Raw genomic sequence first — 18,203 nt, 5'->3', positions numbered from 1 at the left:
GGAGGGAGGGAGGGACGGATGGACAAACAAACAAACAAACAAACAGAAATCCAAATTCTTAGGAGAAGCATCTGGCAGCATGTGGGCAGGACTGCCTAAGAAAGTGAGTCAGGGTTCAGAACAGCTTGGAAAGAGAGCATAGTGTTAAGCAGGGAGATCAGGACAAAAATCCTGAGGGAAATGGCAAGCAGGGCCAGAAGGCAGACCAGGACTGGGCACGGCCACAGCTCCATACACAGGAACTAGTTCAAACGCTCAGCAATAAATGAAGGTAAGCAGCTGTCTTATGGGAGACCCAGGTTAAAATGTGGGAGGGCTCGGTCCTTCCTGGCATAGGCAGCCTTCAGCCCCTCACCTCTGCATATTTCCTACACCTATAACGTTTTTATTCAGCCCTCAAATCCGAAAGATAAACAGCAAAGGCCCCTAGAGGGTTAGTTTCTTGATAATGACAAGGGCATTCATATGACTTTTTCCACCTCACACCTTTTAAAAACTATTATTTATTTATGGTGTGTATGTACACCGAGCACATGGAGGTCATACGTCCACTTGAAGGAATCGGTTCTCTCCTTCCACCATGTGGATCATCAGGATCAAACCTGGGTCATAGGCTTAGCTGTAAGCACCTTTACACACTGAACCACCTTGACAGCTCCCAACCTTATATCTTAAAGCGCACCCCCTCCCCCAGCACTGAGACCTTCCTTCTCGTCAGTCTTTGAACAGACATGAATACCCCACACCGTCCTCTGTACACAGCCATGCCCTAGCCATTCCCTGCGGCCTTGCCGGTCAGGGACCATGCTGCTCTTTGGCCTCATCTCCACCAAACTGCTCTGGGGTAATGGGAAGAAGAGCCAGTGGCATTCAATGGCAAAAAAGAAAAGACAAAAAACGCTTTGGGTTCCCAAAGCACAGTTTTCTTCCAGGGACTCCCCATTAAAATTTAGGTGGCCCCATCTTTGTACCTGGCCTCCACACAATGCAAAGTCAGTCGCTTCATCCTTGCCTAGGTCAACTGCAGTGCCTAGGGCACAGTTTCTTTCTCTGCAGCATGAGGAAGCCACACCAGATGACCTTAGGTCACTGCCAGCCCAAGACCCCATGACTTCCTGATTCAGGACACCAAAGAAGTCCAGTAGTATCCAGTGCAGGGAACCACGTCACGGTATCTACTGAGGAAGGTCCCCAGACTGGATGAGCAGGAGCAGTCACTGGGCCACAGCCCCAGAGGGGAAAGGAAGCAAAAGCCAAGTGTTAAACCCCTGTGACCTAGGTAGAAAGCTCAGCGTCTCCCAGATCTTTCTTCTCCTGACTCTCCTCTCCCTCCCTCTTCTCTCCCTCCCCTCTACCTCCCCCTATTCTGGACTAAACCAGAACCTTGTATCTGCTAAGTACACATACCATTGAGCTAGACCTCAGCTCTTAGGAAGGTTCTTTCTGTGTGTCTGTGGGAAGGTCTTTGGCTCCTTACTGACCAGCAGGTTCCGTCTGCCCCTAGTATGAAGCTCTGGAGAGTCAGTCCCTGCCCTCCTCCCAGCAGCTGCCCGCTGCGCTCCCCACCTGGCCTCTCACCTGGGGGTTGTCCATGTACCAGAGGAGGCAGTTGGCCTGGGTGTCCAGAATGAAGTACCTCCGCAAGAACCTGCCGCTGCTCTCATTTTCCTCGATGTCCAGGAACCCACAGATTCGGTTCTGGCGATCCACATAAGGCATTCCTGGGCTCTGCTCACATCACCCTGCATGACAGGAAGGAGGAGCTGGTGAGAAGGTAAAGCCAGCTCTGTCTCAGGACCTTGATGAGCCTTGCTGATGCCAGGTTTGACTTACCTCTGTGACATGCTGTGCTGCTTCTCCTTACCACCACCTTCCCCAGGTACCAAATGCCCATCCCTTGGACCCTAGAAACTTCTACCAACTCTTTGGACAGTCACCAAAACCCATTAGCATGGATTCAGCTAATTTTCCTGAGGCCCTAATGTCTGCCAAACATAGTATCAGGCATTCTACATCCCTATAGGACACAAGCTTGGTGTGTGTGTGTGTGTGTGTGTGTGTGTGTGTGTGTGTGATCAAGAGCTCAAGGCCTTTAGCATGCTAATCACACATTCTCCCACTAATCTATATCCAGCCAGCCTAGACTTTAAATCAAGGACTTCAGTTGAAATTCTAGTTCGTTACATTTACTCTGTGACCACTAATTACTTCTTAATCTTTCTACACCTCAGTTTCTACATCTGTAAAATGAGGATAATCATAATACCATATCTCATAGGATTTGGGGCTGTGAATTAACTTGGAGGCATGAGGTTAGCACTTCATAAACAGAAGTTATTATGTTATGACTCTTCACAAAGCCTTGGGAAGTGGATGGTAACTCTTTTTAAGCAAGGAAGAAGACCCAGGAATTTAGATCAAGAAGTCCCCATCCCACCCCATTTTCTTGAGGTCAGAAATGGAACACTGAGGGGTTAAAATGCCGCTGGTTTCTGAAGCCACTCAGCAGGGCCACATCCTTTAGCACCCTGCAGCTGACCTCCCTGTGCGCTCCTATGCCAAGTCCTAACCCAGCATCTGAAAATGTGATTAGATTTAGACGTAAAGTTGTTTGAGGATTTTTGTGGTTTGTTTTTCATTTGTTTGGTTGGTTTTGAGACAAGGTCTCCCTCTGTATAGCCCACACTATCCTCAAACTCTTGATCCTGCTGCCTCAGCCTCACAAGTGCTAGGATTGCAGGTATATGTTACCATGCCCAGCTTCGAACAGGGTCTTTAAAGAGTTAACTAACATGTCATTAGAGTGGGCCATAGTCCAGAATGAGCACCTCTGTAAGAAGACAAATCTGGAACCCAATGGCGACCAAAACAAGACTATGTGAGACCCTGGGGAAGACAGCCATCTGGAACAGATCCCTTGATCTTGGACTTCGGCCTCCAGACTGTGCGAAAATAAATTTCCATTGTTTAAGCTTTCAACCTATGGTACTTTGTCATGACAACCTGAGCTGACTCCTACAGCTACCAAATGCTACAAACTCGGTTCTGCAGATTGGCATAGGGCATCCGGGCCTCTGCTCACATTACCCTGCATGGCAGGAAGGAGGGGCTGGTGAGACAAGCTAAGCTCCATCTGACTGTCAGCCGCACCTCTTCCTGGCTTGACTCACCTCAGTGCCATTCTGGGAAAGCGAGTCCCTAACCCCCAGCGCTTTCCCTGACTCCAGAACAGAACCTTTGGTAATGTGAGACCAGCCATGTGTCCAGGTCGCATCTCCTCCCTTCAGAATGTATTTGGGCCTCTCTGAGGGGGGAAGGAAAGGGCGGGAACCCCTCCCCTCCAGGAAAGAGGAACACCTGATCTGGGCCCACGGTACCATGTGGAAGTAGAACAGGGGCCCCACAGGGCTACAAAGCACCACATGATGTTCAGGTAATACCCAACCACTGAGCTCTAACTGACTCCAACAGGGCAGGACACACAATGGCCCCAGCTACAGAGGCCAGAGAGTCAAACAAAGGAGGGGGATGACTGCTAGGCCTCCCCACCCCCAACACTGGCTCAGCAAGTTGCAGAGACTCTGCTCTAGCTTCCAAGCCCAGAGGGGGGCAAGTCCCACCAAGCAAGCAAGACCTATTTCTACAACATCTGGCTTTCTCTAAATGTGGTAGCTGGCAGAGGGAAGAGTTCTCTCCCACAGTGCTGAGAGACTGTATCAGGAAACAAGCACCACAAACATTCACATTCACACTTGCAGACACCAGTGAACAGTGAACTCCATGTACAGGTATTTCCTGGCCAGATTCCCAAGAAGGACGAAAGCCACAGCCACCCCCAGTATCATCAGCAGATCCATGGTAGTCACCGAGGCGTTAAGGCTGACGGAAACAGCAAAGATGGATACAGCACAGCTAAAAAGGAAGGAAGAGAGGCGGAAGCAAAGGGGGCAGGAGACGGACTCGGACTGGGAGGTTTAGAAGAGGAAGCTGCGTAGCAGAGTAGCAGAAGTGCAGGTCAGTGGCAGGGTGGGGGAGGCCGCCCCGTGCAAGGCGTCTTAGAGGTGCTCAGAGGTGCTCCAGAGTCACGAGGAGCAAGTTTGACTTCAGACGAATGAAGAGGCAGGTACAGGCCAGTGTTGGGATGTGCCCTTGGAGACACACCCAGAAACACCGGCCAAGGCCAGGGGGCAGCAAATCCCTTGCAAAGGGTTCAGTCTGCTCAAGGAGTGTGGCCTTCATGCAGCAGAGCAACCATGCATGACAGAGTGCAGAGCCCACAAGTGAGGTCAGGGGAGACCCCATGCCAGCCTAAGAAGAAGAATGAGGAAAATCCCCTGGATGCCAACCCAGCCCAGAGGCAGGAGTTCCAGGGGACAAAGGACTCAAGCTACTCCAGTGAGATGTTTTTCCCTCTCCCCCATCCCAAACAGGTCTCGCTATCCAGTCCAGTCTGGCCTCAAACTTGGTGATCCTTCTGCTCAGCCTCCCCAGTGCTAGACTACAGTGTGTGCCACCACACCCAACTGTCCAATGAAACCTCAAAGAAAACATTCAGATGCGTTGGGAGAACAAGGCTGGGTGGAATGATGTCGAAAAAGAGGCTTTCAAAGCTCCTTCTCAGCCTCTAGATTTACCAGTGCCCGCCTCTCCCTCAAGACAGAGACTACAGTGGGCGTGCTCTCCCCAAAGCCTGTTCTGCTGAGGGGCTTCCCACCCTCATGGACCTGTGATGTGCAGCTCCCAGGAACCAAAAGACAAGCTCAGAAGATCTCTGCTTATAACACCCAGACCGTCATCTAGGGGAGAGGGGGTTCGCAGATGGCCCAAGGCAGCTGAGTCACATCAAGACAGTGGGAGGCAGGCGACAGATCAGCAGTAGAAGTGGCATCATGTGGAAATGTGGTTCTGATTAGCTCACTAGTTTATTAGCGCTGATTCTGAAGGTTTCCTAACATTAATGCACTGAGCTCAGCGTGACTTATTTGACCATTTCTCCATGATTAAACCATCAGGGAGCACCCCGTTCTTTTGCACTTAATACTACTGAAACTTGGTATTTTGCTCATTGTCTTTTCCTATGACATTAAGTCAATTATACGAAGAGAACGTCGGCTACAATAGCTTTTACTTCTTGAGACAAGGTCTCACTATGTAGCCCTGGCTGCCTGGAACTCACTTTGTAGAACAGGTTGGCTTCAAACTCACAGAGACCCACCTGCCTCTGCTTCCTCAGTGCTAGGATTAAACTAACTGGTACCCCACCTGGCTACTCTTATATACACTGAATGTCTTCATTACATGAAAACTGCTAGTTTGAAATGAATAGTAATGACTGCGAGGGTGAGTGTTCAGATTCATTTCTTCTCATGTATCTTCCTGGACTTCAGCAAAAGCAAATCAAAATATTGTCTTAATTTGAGTATGATCTCTCTCTCTCTCTCCTTCCCTCCCTCCTCTCTCTCTTCCTCCCTCCTCCCTCTCTTTCCTCCCTCCTCCTTCTCTTCCTCCCTTCTCCCTCTTCTCTCTCCCCCCTCCCTCTCTCTCTCATACATACACACACACACACACACACACACACACACACACACACACACACCCCAGGGTGGGGGCATGCATGCACTAAATCAAAAAGCACAGCCTCACATAATTCAAATAACTAATGATACATAAAGTAAGAAGAGGGAATTCGGGTTCCAGGGATGGAATCTTGGGTCGTGCATATGCTAAGCAAGTGCTGTGCCCACCACTGAGTTACAACTTCAGTCACTGTCCCCTCTTTTTAACTTTGTTTCCTTGTTTGTTTTGAGACTTGGTGTTCCTGAACCCCCAGCTGGCCTAGAACTCACTATGTAGACAACATTGGCCTTGATCTCACAAAAATCCACCTGCTTCTGCCTCCTGAATGCTAGAATTAAAGGTGTGCACCTCCACATCCAGATTTTTAAAAAATTTTGAAACAGCATCTCACTAAGTTCCCCAGGCAAGCCTTGAACTTTTGATTCTGCTGCCTCAGGCTCCTAAACAGTTGGCATTATAGGCCTGTGCCACCAGGCCTGGCTAAGAGGAAAGTTTCATAATGATCCAGATTTCTTGGGTAGAATGTAAGTTCCTAAGTATTGTTATAAATTAAAATAAGTTATATATTTGATTATGGTAAAAAGTAAAACAGAGAAAGTGAGTTGCCTGGAATTACCCAATAATCAGGAACAGGAAGTAGGCTAACTGGTCTTTAAACTGGGACTCCCAACCAGGATTTGTCTGGTAACAGGGAAGTCCACAAGAGTCCCCGGCTGCCTATTTTATTCTAAAATAAGAAGTCCTCAGAGATTTTTGTGCAAAAATATTTCTTCCACCACTGGAGATTCAAACCAGGAATAAGACTGTCCCAGGAGCTGTGAATTGTAATGGCCTGTATCATAAGAGGTGAATGATGATTGGAACAGACCATAAGCAAATGGATCACACTCTAGGTGGGAGACAGAGGCAGCAGGGAGGCTAAAACATAGAGAAGATTGTTCCTTAAAACAGGTAACTCCAGTAGGGAAAACATGCCTGGGATTCTTACACACCCAGGACAGAAGGATGACCCTTTCTGAAAAGCAATTTGGCAATATATAAGAAGACAGCTAAAAATGTTCCTGCCCTCTGACCCAGTAATTCCACTTTTAGGATCACATCCAAGTAAGTAAACAGGCACACAAATAAAGATCAAAGTAGAAAAATGGAAACTACAACAGAATTTATAATGACAAAAGAAGTTGAAATGCCATGAACAGACCGATGATCAGGGAATAATTAAATGAGAAATTCACATAAGGAAATATTGTACAATTGTTAAGAAGAAAAAAAAAAAACCAACTATGCCTTCAAGTAATTTCTTCATGTGAAGAAATTGTGAGCGTGAGCTTTTAAAGGCGAAGCCTCTCTCTGGTCCAACATCACACCTTCCTCAACTGAACTCCACTTTAATTTCTTTATTTTTTTAATTTTTAAATTTTATTTTATGCATATGAGTGGATTGCCTGCATGTATGTGAATGCACCTCTGTCATGCAATGCCGAGGAGGTCAGAGGAGGGCGTTGGATTCCCCTGGAACTGGAGTTAAGGACGGTTCATGGCTGCCATGTGGGTGCTGGGAATGGAACCTGGGTCCTCTGCAAGAGCAGTCAGTGCTCTTAACCGCTGAGCCACCTCTCCACTTTAATCTTTGAGACAGGGTCTCTCACTGAACCTGGACCTCCCAATTTCAGCTAGGCTAGTCAGCAAGAACCTGAAATCTGCTTGTCTACACACACACATACACACACACACACACACACACACACACACACACACACACACAGCACTGGAGTTATAGGAACATACCTGGCTGTTAATGTGTGTGTTGGAGATTTGAACTCGTGCTTGCACAGCAAGCTCTTTACCAACTGGACCATCTCCCCAGCCCTGTTTTCAAGTAATTTTAGTGAACTTTAGAAACTCACTATACCAAGTTTTTCAAAGATGAAAGTGCTGTATAATATAACCTCAACTGCGTAAATATTTTTATTCCTATATATGGATTTTTAGAAGACGAGGCACACAGTAACCAAAACATTAACAGTTGTTATCCATGATTATAGGTGAGTCTTATATTTTTTCATATTTCCTAAATTTTCTGTAGTGAATATGTGTTAGTTTACTTACAGAAAAGAAAAATAATTCCACACACTCCCACTACCAGGACTTAAGTTTGGAAGTTGAGATAAATTTCTCAGTCCTCCAGAGTCCACAAACACAACCTTGGCTAAACTAAAATACAGGTCTCTTGCAACTTTTTAGTGTTTCAAAGACCCCAGTCTAATAAATCAGTGTCATGCACATTATAATTACTCACAGTTAGATACCTGCTCTAGGGCTATCCACCCTCCAACCTTTCAGTTTGCCACAAGGTCCAAGACAAATTAAGCTTGACTCAAAACAACAACAACATGTTCCCAGAACCACAGACTTTTCCTTGTTAAAACCTGGGTGAGGACGGAGGAGATGACTTGGTGGTGAAGTGCCTGCCGTGCATGAGCTCCGAGTTCTGGCTCCAGAGTTTAAAAAGCCAGGCCTGGGGGCATAAGTTTCTAATCCCAGCGATGGGGAAGAGGATGCACGTGTATCCTTGAGGCTTATTCACTAACCTACCCTAATTGGTGAGATCCAGGCCCCAATGAAAGACCCAGTCTCAAATAAAACAGGGTAAAGCTGGGGGAGATGGCTCAGTGGGTAAAGTGCTTGCTATGAAAGCATCAGGACCTGAGTTTGGATCCCAGCACCCATGTAAAACTTGTGTGGAGGTCCACATCTATAACCCCAGCACTCAGGGTTGAGGGGGGAGGAGACAAGCAGATCCTGGGGGCTTACTGGCCAGCCAGTTTAGCTGAAACAGTGAACTTCAAGTTCAATAAGAAACTCCGTCTCAAAAACTAGGGTAGAAGCCAGGAACGGTGGCCCACACCTTTCTCTCTGCATTCAGGAGACAGAGGCAGGCAGATCTCTAGATGGAGGCTAACCTGGTCTACATAGCAAGTTTCCGGCCAGCTGGGGCCACAAAGAAACCCTGTCTGAAAAAACAAAAGACACAAACAAAAAAATAGGGTAGACAGTAATAGAGGAAGAGATCCAGTCTCAACTTCTGCCACCAAGACACGTATACCACATATAAACAGATGTATATACCATATATAAGCAGATGCATATACCACATCTAAACACATGTATATGCCACATATAAACACATGCATATACCACATATAAACACATGCATATACCACATATAAATGCATATATCACATATAAACACAGGCATATGCCACATATAAACATATGCATTTATCACATATAAACACATGCATATATCACATGTAAACACATACATAAATTACATATGAACACATGCATATATCACGTGTAAACATGCATAAATCGCATATAAACACATGCATATACCACATATAAACACATGCAAATACCACATATAAGTGTGCATGCACACGCACACACACACACACACACACACACACACACACACATGATAGATGACTCCTAAAGAACAATACTCAAGATTAAATTCTGGCCCCCACGCACGCATGCAATGCACACACAGCCTTCGTGATGGGGTTGATAAATGGCTAGGTATGAGGAGACGGCTCAGCTGGTAAAAAATGTTTGCCTCTCACAAGTGTGAGGGCCTGAGTTTGGTCCATAGAAACATAAAAGTGGGTCCCGTGGCATGGCTTGTTATCACAGCACTGGTGAAATGCAGACAGAGGATCCCTAGACACTCACTGCCCAGCTAGCCCAGCACACCACGTCCTAGGCCAATAAGAGGCCCTATCTCAAACAAACAAAAGATGGATGGCACCTGAAATGATGCCTCAGGTTGTCCTCTGACTCTGCCCCACATATACACATACAAGCACACAGACAAGCACACACACAGAGATGATGATGATGATGATGATGATGATGATGATAATATAATAATAAATGGCTATCCCAGGCATAGAGCTGTATGCCTGTCATCCCAGTACTTGGAGTTAGGGACTGGAGGATCAGGGAATCAAGGTCATCCTCAGCTACACAGTGAGTTTGAGGCCAGCTCTGGCTATATGACACTTTACCCCCCCCCAAAGAAAAACATGAGTGGGGGCATAGGAAGAGTTGGAGGGGGAGAAAGAGGGGTAGAAATGATATAAATACAGTACTCATGTATGAAACTCTCAAAAAATGAAAAATTTTAAAACAGAAAGTAAAAGACTAACTAGGCATAGTGGTATACTCCTGTAGCCCTATCTACTGGGGAGACTAAAACCTGAAACTCAGGAGTTAAAATCCAATAAACAGCTGGATAAAAGAAGAGAAGGACAGACAATTCAATATTTTAAATCTATAGAAGGCTGGGAATGTAGCTCAGTCGATAGAGTGCTTGCCCAGCAGGCCATGAAGGCCTGGGTTCTATCCCCAATACCACATACACAGAGCATGGTAGACCTACCTGCAATCCCAGCACTCAGGAGGTGGAGGCAGGAAGAACAGAAGTTCAAGGGCATTCTCTATTACATATTGAGTTCAAGGTCATCCTGAGTTACATGAGACACTGTGCTTTAGTTTGTTTCTCCATTGCCGTGACAAAACACTCTGACCACTACCAACTTGGGGAGGAAAGAGTTTATCTTACATCTCCTGGGTCACAGTTTATCAGGGAGCCCAAGGTAGGAACTCAGGGCAGGAACCTGGAGGCAGGAGCTGGAGCACAGGCCATGGAGGAACACTGCTTACTGGCTTGCTCCCCTGGCCCCTGCTCAGCCTGCTTTCTTATGCAACACAGGCCCACCTGCCCAGGGGTGGCACTACCCACAGTGGGCTGGGCCCTCCCACATCACTCAACAATCAAGAAGGTGGCCCAATGAAGGCAATTCCCAATCGAGGCTCCCTCAACCCAGTTGTGTTAAGTTGACACTAAAGCTATCCAGCACACACTGCCTCAAAAGAAAAAAGAAACCATAGAACTATTAGGTGAGGGAAGTTGCAGATTGGTCTACTGCAGAAGCTTCCTAAATATATACATATATAAAAGGAGTTGAAATGGAGTTACCTTCTAACGACGACAGGACAATGCCTCTCCCAGACACCGTGGGCTACGAGACAAAGAGCCCAAGGTCAGCTATGGATTGTCACTTTTTGAGTTGTTGGGGTCCTGGGTCAGGTAAGGATTGTCACTTTTTGAGTCATTGGGGTCCCATCGATCCCCACCCAAACATTACAGGTTATGGACATTCCTCTTGGTTATCTTCCAGAATTTGAGGTTAAGACCCTATTGCTGAAGACCCCACACACTTGATTCATAAGACATGGAGAAATCAAATTGATACTGATCTGGAAGCTTCATCCTTACTGGTTAGCTTTCATAGTGCCAAAAGGTTTTATTTATGCTACTGGGGGAGAAAAGTATTCAACAATCTTATCTAGCTGTGAATCCTGTGAGCTACAATAACTTACTCAGCAATATATGCCCACTGATGCAGTAGTGGTACATATGTTATAGGGTAACCAAACATGTTCTTACTGGACTTTAAGCCCACTCTACAAGATAGAACACGTGCCTGCTACTGGCTATACCTTAGGGCCTAGGGGGCCACCTTTTATCCTTCTGCTAAATGGACAGTGTTAAACTGCCCCTAAGTTCTTACCTTTAAACCCATGAATTAGTGCATCTCTGAACCCTCATCAGAGAACCTTCTTTTTGCATTAGATGGTGATTCATGAAGAGACCCACAACTGGTCAATATGAAGAGTATAAGACTGTGGAGTGCTTGGCCCAAGGTTCAGAAATCACTGTAGCAGACGGGGAGGAGACAGGAGATGTCTGCAGCAAAACGTTATTTGCTGGGCATGACAGGACCATTCACACATGAACTCATAGTGGTTGTGATGACATGCACAAGACCTACCCAAGAATGAGCAAGCAAAAATCCCAGCACGAAGTCCCACCCCTAGCTGAGTTATTTCAGGGATGCAGCTCCTGAAAGGGCACCCAATCTCCCGTAGATGACCGACACCCATGCGCATACAGGCAGTACTAAGTGGATTCTGGATTAGAAAGAGAGAGAAGAGAGAGAACACATGAAACTTGGAGGAAAAAGTGGTGACGTAGAGGAGTAACTGGAGGGGAGAGAATGAAGGGTGGATTTGATCAAAACACGTGTGAAATTCTCAAAAAGAAAGTTGCAATTTGGGACAGGCTAAAGCTCAGTCGTGCGTGACTCCCCAGATAGAGGGAAAATGGCTACCATCTCCCTGTATCAGTCCCTTGATTCCTGAGGTCACCAGTGAAGTTGGAAATATGGGAGCTTCGTCTGCTGGACTATTCTGATGTGTGTGAAGTCAACAGAAGGGAGAGAAAGTGTTAAGAGAGACCACACCTTCAATGGTATTATCCACATTACAAAATCATATATTATAATCCCAGTTCAAAACTTATTCATCTGGGGTCGGAGACATGGCTCAGCAGTTAAGAGCGTCTGTTGCTCTTTCAGAAAGCCAGAGTTTGACTCCCAGCACCTATGTTGGTCAGCTCACAACTGCCTATATAACTCCAGCTCTAGGGAATCCAACACCCTCTTCTGCCCTCAGTGGACACCACACACACAGGCACAGACACACACACATACACATAAATAAAATTTTTAAATATTCTTGGAACCTTAAAAAAAGAGATTCATGTTTTTCAAATTTAGGGATTTTTCTTTCACATTAGTCTGTGTTGACAAGACAGAGACCTTCCGGGATTACACCCAGAAAAATTCAACGTGATGCTTCTGGGCGTCGCCACAGGACATGCAACGCACATATATCTTCCCTTGTTGCCCTCAGAGAGCAGAAGAGGCAGAGAGCCGCAGCTGCAGGCGGGAGCACAGCCACCAGAAACCGGTCAGTTAGTTAAGGGGAGAATGTGCATCAGGAAACAGGGCCAAGGCGTGCAAATAAAGAGCAAGAAAACATTGGGGGGCCGCAGCAGCAGAGTTCATATGTGCGCCATGTGCCGTGTACCCACATATTTGCCGTGTACCCACGTATTTGCCTTGTACGCATCTATTTGCCATGTACCCACATAATTGCCGTGGAGTTGCAAAGCCCCGGGAAGTGTGGAGCAGTTCTGCCCACTACAGCATGGCTGCATTCTGCAGTGGTCACAAGAGCAAATTCCAAACCCTCCTCAGAGGAGGAACAACTCTAGAGAGAAGGGAATGTGTAAGTCCACGATCCCGGCGGAAGCACAGGCTGAGGAATGCAAACATCTCCAGGAATGGGAAGGTTCAGAAAGGGTGCTGCTCTGCCCAGGAGACAGTCTGAACTCTGGATCCCAGGACTTGGGGTAGAAGACAACTATCACTCAAGAAGAAATTTTTTAAGGGAAAGAATATTGGAGGGGAGAAAAGAAGCAAAAGGTACATTGCGAATTGATACTACTGAACTGGAGATGGCAAAAACAATGAACTACTTTAAACCCTATGACTTCTCTTAACAGCAGCTCATCTCTGTTGAGAGAAAGTGCTGTTGGTGGAGCTGTAGGCAGCAAAGACGGGGTGAAGGCTCAAAGGATCACCTTCCAGAAAGGGGACAGCCACACCAGGAATAAACAGAGAAGCTGAGCTCAGCAGGGCCAGGGGCCTGAAAGGCCTGACAGGCAGCACAGGCTCACAGGGGCTTTGCTGCTTAGGAGGCAGGGAACACCACACCTGGACTGCAGGGGACAAGAAACTCCCCTGCACTGCCCTGCTGCAGTGTGCTGTGCAGGGGTGTGTGTCTGAAGGCCCGTCTCTAGATTTGGGGAAGGAAGGGGCTGGGTGTGGCCAGGCAAGTGTGCAGGTGACGAAGATGACCATAAAATGAGCAGCATGGTTTCTTTTACCCACCCACACATCAAAGGAAGTTTTAGAAGGGTTGAGTCAGGTAAACCTGATTCAAACAGACAAGTTACTTAAGTCTTCTGGACCTGGTCCCTCCTTTGCAAACTAGAGACGATTACTTCAAGGATTAAATAAATAATGTGTGCAAAATACTTAACACAAGGACTGCCATCCAGGAAACACTGAACGCTGCTGTGTATGTTAGGTGGGAAAGCATGTGTGTAACATGCTGGAGGAATGCTTGTAGGTAGCGTTCTTTGCAAGCAGAGCACAGCCACCACTGCTACTGCTCAACGTGGGAAGGAGGGCAGTGTCAGGGGCCATCTCAATTCCATAAACACCAAGGGGCAAATGTCACTGGATAGGCTGTGTCACTCGGCTCCCTCTCACAAAGAGAGACATGAACACCCCTTACTCTTATTGTACTCTAAGAAACATTGCATTTTAGATCTCTAAAACGTCTCTAAAAGAATATAGAGCATCTAGCCAAAGGTAAAGCAACCCTGGAACTTAACACAACTCAGGGCTGACTCTTAGGTTCCCAGAAGGAACCCTACAGCTGCCTCTGGCTTGGCACATAGGGGACCCACAGTAACAGAGAGCTGGTGTGCACATGCCAGCACACTGGGTCCTAGCTGCTGGGACAGTACATCCCAGCCTTTGCTTTTTACTTTAACTTCAGTAAAAGCATAAGGCCAAGAGGACTTCACTTCCCACCTGCTTTATCTCAACCAGCTCACCTTTATGGGCCAAAAAGCATGCTACAATTCAAAATCTTTTGAACCAGCAACAAGAGATCCTGCTGTGTGCCACCATACCTTTCAACCTTTTAGACTTTACATCTTCCTCCTGAATGTCTGTTGGCCGTCTTGACCACAGATGGGAGAAGTGATTTGCTGCTGATTAAAGACTAAATCAATTTTGTTCACTGTGGGGGTCTCGGCTTTGCTAGGGCTGTGATCCCAGCACTTAGAAGGCTAAGGCAGGAGGACAGAGAGTTTGAAGCCAGCTGGGACAATATAATAAGTTCCAGGCCTATTGGGCTACATAGCAAGGTCCTATGGGGGGGGGTGGGGGGTGGTTGGAAGTGCTAAGCAGGAGCTAAAGATGGGAGAACACTGGAAACCAAAGTTAACAGAATCTTCCAAATAATAATACCCTAAAGGCAGGAAAGGCTCAAATGTACCTCCCTGCTCTCAGTGGCCCTATCTTCCCAGCCTGTCCAGTTCCCTGTGTCTCTGTAATGGGCTTGCACTGGGTAGGGCTAGGATCTTCTCTCCCCATAGGCTGTTACACTCTAATGTTTGTTCTGTTTCCTTCCTCTCCCAAGCCCAGCAGATTAGATTGCTGAGTCCTGTCCAGCTCACCAACACAGACAAGAAAGTGAAAGTGCAGCTACCCAAACTGCTCATGGGGGAGGGCGAAGAGCAGCACACACAGCCCAGCAAACAAGCCAGAATAAAGACAGCCACAGTCCTTTTTGAGAATCACAGGACATGGTTACTACACCGTAGTAGACACCAAGATCTAATCTGAGCCATCCAGCCTGCACCAGGGGCATCGCCCAGCTGTGCACCTGCCCTATGACCAGGACAGGAAGCAGAGGAAGTGCTGAATGCATACATGGGCCATGCTCTTGCTGCTTGGTCTGGCTAGTGTTCTAGACTTTCAGCAAACACTGGGCACTCAAGCGGCCCCCTCTGGGGCCTGACTGATAGGGCTAATTGCTTGTCCACTTCCCCCACCCGCTGCTGGGAAGGAAGGGCTGCTTGCAAGGCAAGCTTCCTATCACTGAGGTATATCCCCAGCCCATTCCCACTTCCCCAGATCTACTTCATAGGCTGCCAGCAACCCAAACCGTGTGTGTGTTGTGTGTGTTCAGGATGGATTTTGCCCTCGTAAAATACCAGGCTGAATACAGCTGAGCTTACTCTGATGACTTCGCAGGCCCTGCTTCCTTACACAGAAGAGGAAGGCAGCACCAACACAAGGGAAGAGGAGGGTTCGCAACCAGCCTCCACCAAACAGCAGGCAGCTTCCAAATCAGTATCTAGGAATTATCCATCTAGGAGGTGGGCAAGGCTCCCAGCTAAAACTCCTCTAGGACTGCCTTAGACACTGGAAAAAGTAGAGTTTACAAATACAGCCAAAGGATTCTCAGTTCTAAAGACAACATAGAGGACATTCCCATGACAGCTTGAAGGACCACATTTCCAGACCAGACTTCATATTTTCTCTCCTGCTCTGACAGACAGGAACATCTCTGCACTGGCCATGGAGTTTGGATACAGCTAGGACTCTGGCTTCAGGTGGCACAGGGAGGAAGCCTTCCGCAACCATGATGATGCTTCTTAAAGGCATCCTCTGGCTTCTACAAACACCAGGGCATCTAGCTTTGTGTTCTAAGCACTGTGCACAGCCTGCACCCCATGAATCCCACACCTCATTAAAGAAAACTTGGCTCTTTCCTGGCTGTCTAGTATGTCCTTATAAATCAAGTCTGTCAAGAGAATGCAACCAGGTTGAAGGCATAAACGTTTATCCCTTAAATCTTTTGCTTTGTTGTAGCTGAAAGCTTTGTCCCCAAAGGAGAAGGAGGCAATGAAGAAAGAAGGTACCGGTGATTTGACAAAAGGCATTAGAGCATTAGTATAATTTTGGAACTTCGGTCCCAACTGCAAAGTAGGGTGCCCCAGGGGCCGCACACACCGGCTCAGTGCCCCCTGCTCCTCTGAAAACCCATATGGAGTCGGAATGTGGGGGGCTAAACTAGGACGAAGGGCAGAAGGAAGCCTCTGAAAGGCGGTGGCAGGGCCAGGGGCGGAGATGCTCTGGTCACACCGACACTCGTTCCTCCCGCTCGGCCTGGCCTCTTCTCTCTTTCTTGCTTTTCCTTTTTGATTCTAATGGCACAGTCCCGGGTGGAAAAGGGAAGCGTGAAAGGTGAAGAGGCACGCGTCCCCAATCTGGCACCAAGCTGCGTTTGCCACCAAGTGACCCCCATTTGCCAGGAATCCCGGAGCCTAAGGCGGGACGTGGGGGGGGGGGTCTCCCCAGGGGCTCACGCTAGGCCCGCGGGTATAGACGGCAGGCGTGGGAAAGAAGCTGGAGGAGAGTGCCCAAGAGACGCGCGCCCTGCAGCCCCGCGGGCGGTGCGGCCCAGCTGCCCCGCGGCAGAACTCACCCATAAGTTTCGGTGCTGCAAACGTGAGAAAATGCAGGTCCTCAGAGCCCACCCCCGGCTCCCAGCCCGCAGCCCGACCCCGGTGACCGGGTCACCCCGACACCCCAGCGCAGGGAGGGGCTGCGCTCCGGGCTCCGCTGGCGCTGGAGGCCGCCGGCTCCGCGCTGGGGTCGGGGTCCGGGGGTCGGGGCTCGCAGCCCGGGGTCTGGGCTCGGCTCGCAGCCTGGGCTCGCGGCCCGCAGCCTGGGGTCGGGGCCAGCAGCCCGCGGTTGGGGCCAGCAGGCCGCGCCTCCCGACCGGACGCCCCACTCACCGCTCCTCCGGCCGAGGCTGGGCAGCGCGGGTCGCACCCCACGCTGGGCTCCAGCTCTTCTCCCCGCGCTCAGCCTCCCGCGCTCCGGTCTCCTCCGCTCTTTTTTTCCGGGTTAATTACGTTTCGCATTAAAGCAAAACCCAGCCCCGGATGTGAGTACAATGCTCCACGGGCCGCTTGGGGGAGGAGAGGGGTGCCGGGGCGCCGGGGGCGGGGGCGGGAGGACGGAGATGGGAATAGGGACGGGGACCGAGACGGGGACGAGGATGGAGATGGGGATAAGGACGGGGGGAGGGAAGACTGAGACAGGGATGGGGGACCGGGACCAGAGCAGGAATGGAGATGGGGGTGGGGGATAGGGATGAGGAACGGGATTGGGACGGGGACGGGGATGGGGACGGGTATACGGACGGGGACGTCTGAGCTCCGCCAGCAGCTGGGCAGCCCGTGTCGGCTCTCCTGACACCCTCGGCTCCCGCAGCGGCCGTAGCCCAGGGACGTGGGGTTTAGGGGTCGAGGGAGGAGCGCGTCTCCCGGGTGGTCTGCGCTCCCCGTGGGGTGGCAGAGCCTCCGCAGACAGAGCGCGGGCCAAATGGACTTGGTCACCAAGACCCAAGGAAACCCCTGAGTCCGCGCCCGGCCGCCATTCTGCAACCCCTGGGTACCAACCCTGCTCAGGGGGAGGAAACCGAGACTCCCCAGGCGTTAGGTAAGGGCAGGTCTGTCCGGTCCGACGCAGGCCTCCCACGTGGGAAGACAGACATTTAAATGTAAGTAAAGTCAGGCCGACGGCATCCGAAACCTGAGCATGGATTCACCCAGGTACTGAGTGCCCTGAGCTGTGGCCTCTGGAGATGCTGAGATGCGCAGGGATATGCTCGGGGTCCTGGGGGAGGGACCCACAACTTGACCTCGGGGCCTCTGCAGGGCCAGGCCTGGGTGCGCACGTGGGAGAGGAAGGCCAGTCCGCATCCCCAGGCCCGGGCCCGGCAAAAGCAGCCAGGGCACGTGATGCCCACCCAAGGTACCGAGGTACCAAAGCTCAGGAACTGCCCAGCCAGGTGAGCCGGCTGGAACAGCACACGCCCTGAAAGTGGTGATGAAACCGTGCTCGCTTCCTCTTCTGTTTTCATTGCCAAAGCGAAAATAAGCCTCCCGCTCTCTCAGGTGTGAAAAAACAAAAACAAAAACAAAAAAAAACGTTTGCTTTAAAACATTCTGCAGTGAATGAGGAAGGAAAAGATGCAAGCGGAAAAAGCCGTTTCCC

General features: G+C 49.1%; 1 protein-coding gene across 5 annotated transcripts in view; it reads right to left on the bottom strand.

Annotated features, from left to right (window-relative positions):
- Plekha2 (pleckstrin homology domain containing A2) overlaps positions 1-17,113 on the bottom strand; it is a 56,528-nt gene extending 39,415 nt beyond the window's left edge. The window contains exons 1-2 of one of the 5 annotated variants that reach the window (XM_017800722.2): positions 16,937-17,113; positions 1,579-1,742 (exon numbers count right to left, since the gene is read on the bottom strand). In XM_017800722.2, coding sequence (XP_017656211.1) covers positions 1,579-1,719 — 141 coding nt within the window. In that variant the 5' untranslated portion in view covers positions 1,720-1,742; positions 16,937-17,113. Of the gene's footprint in view, positions 1-1,578; positions 1,743-10,624; positions 10,645-16,623; positions 16,850-16,936 lie in introns of those variants that run through there. The other 4 variants (XM_008843309.3, XM_017800720.2, XM_029568554.1 and 1 more) reach the window with 4 other exon arrangements.
- Between the last annotated feature and the right edge of the window lie 1,090 nt (positions 17,114-18,203).

Source organism: Nannospalax galili, unplaced genomic scaffold, assembly GCF_000622305.1.
Source record: "Nannospalax galili isolate Female #2095 unplaced genomic scaffold, S.galili_v1.0 scaffold1871, whole genome shotgun sequence".
Lineage (NCBI taxonomy): Eukaryota > Metazoa > Chordata > Mammalia > Rodentia > Spalacidae > Nannospalax > Nannospalax galili.
Note: the sequence above shows the minus strand (reverse complement) of the source record. Positions and strands in the feature narration are given on the sequence as shown.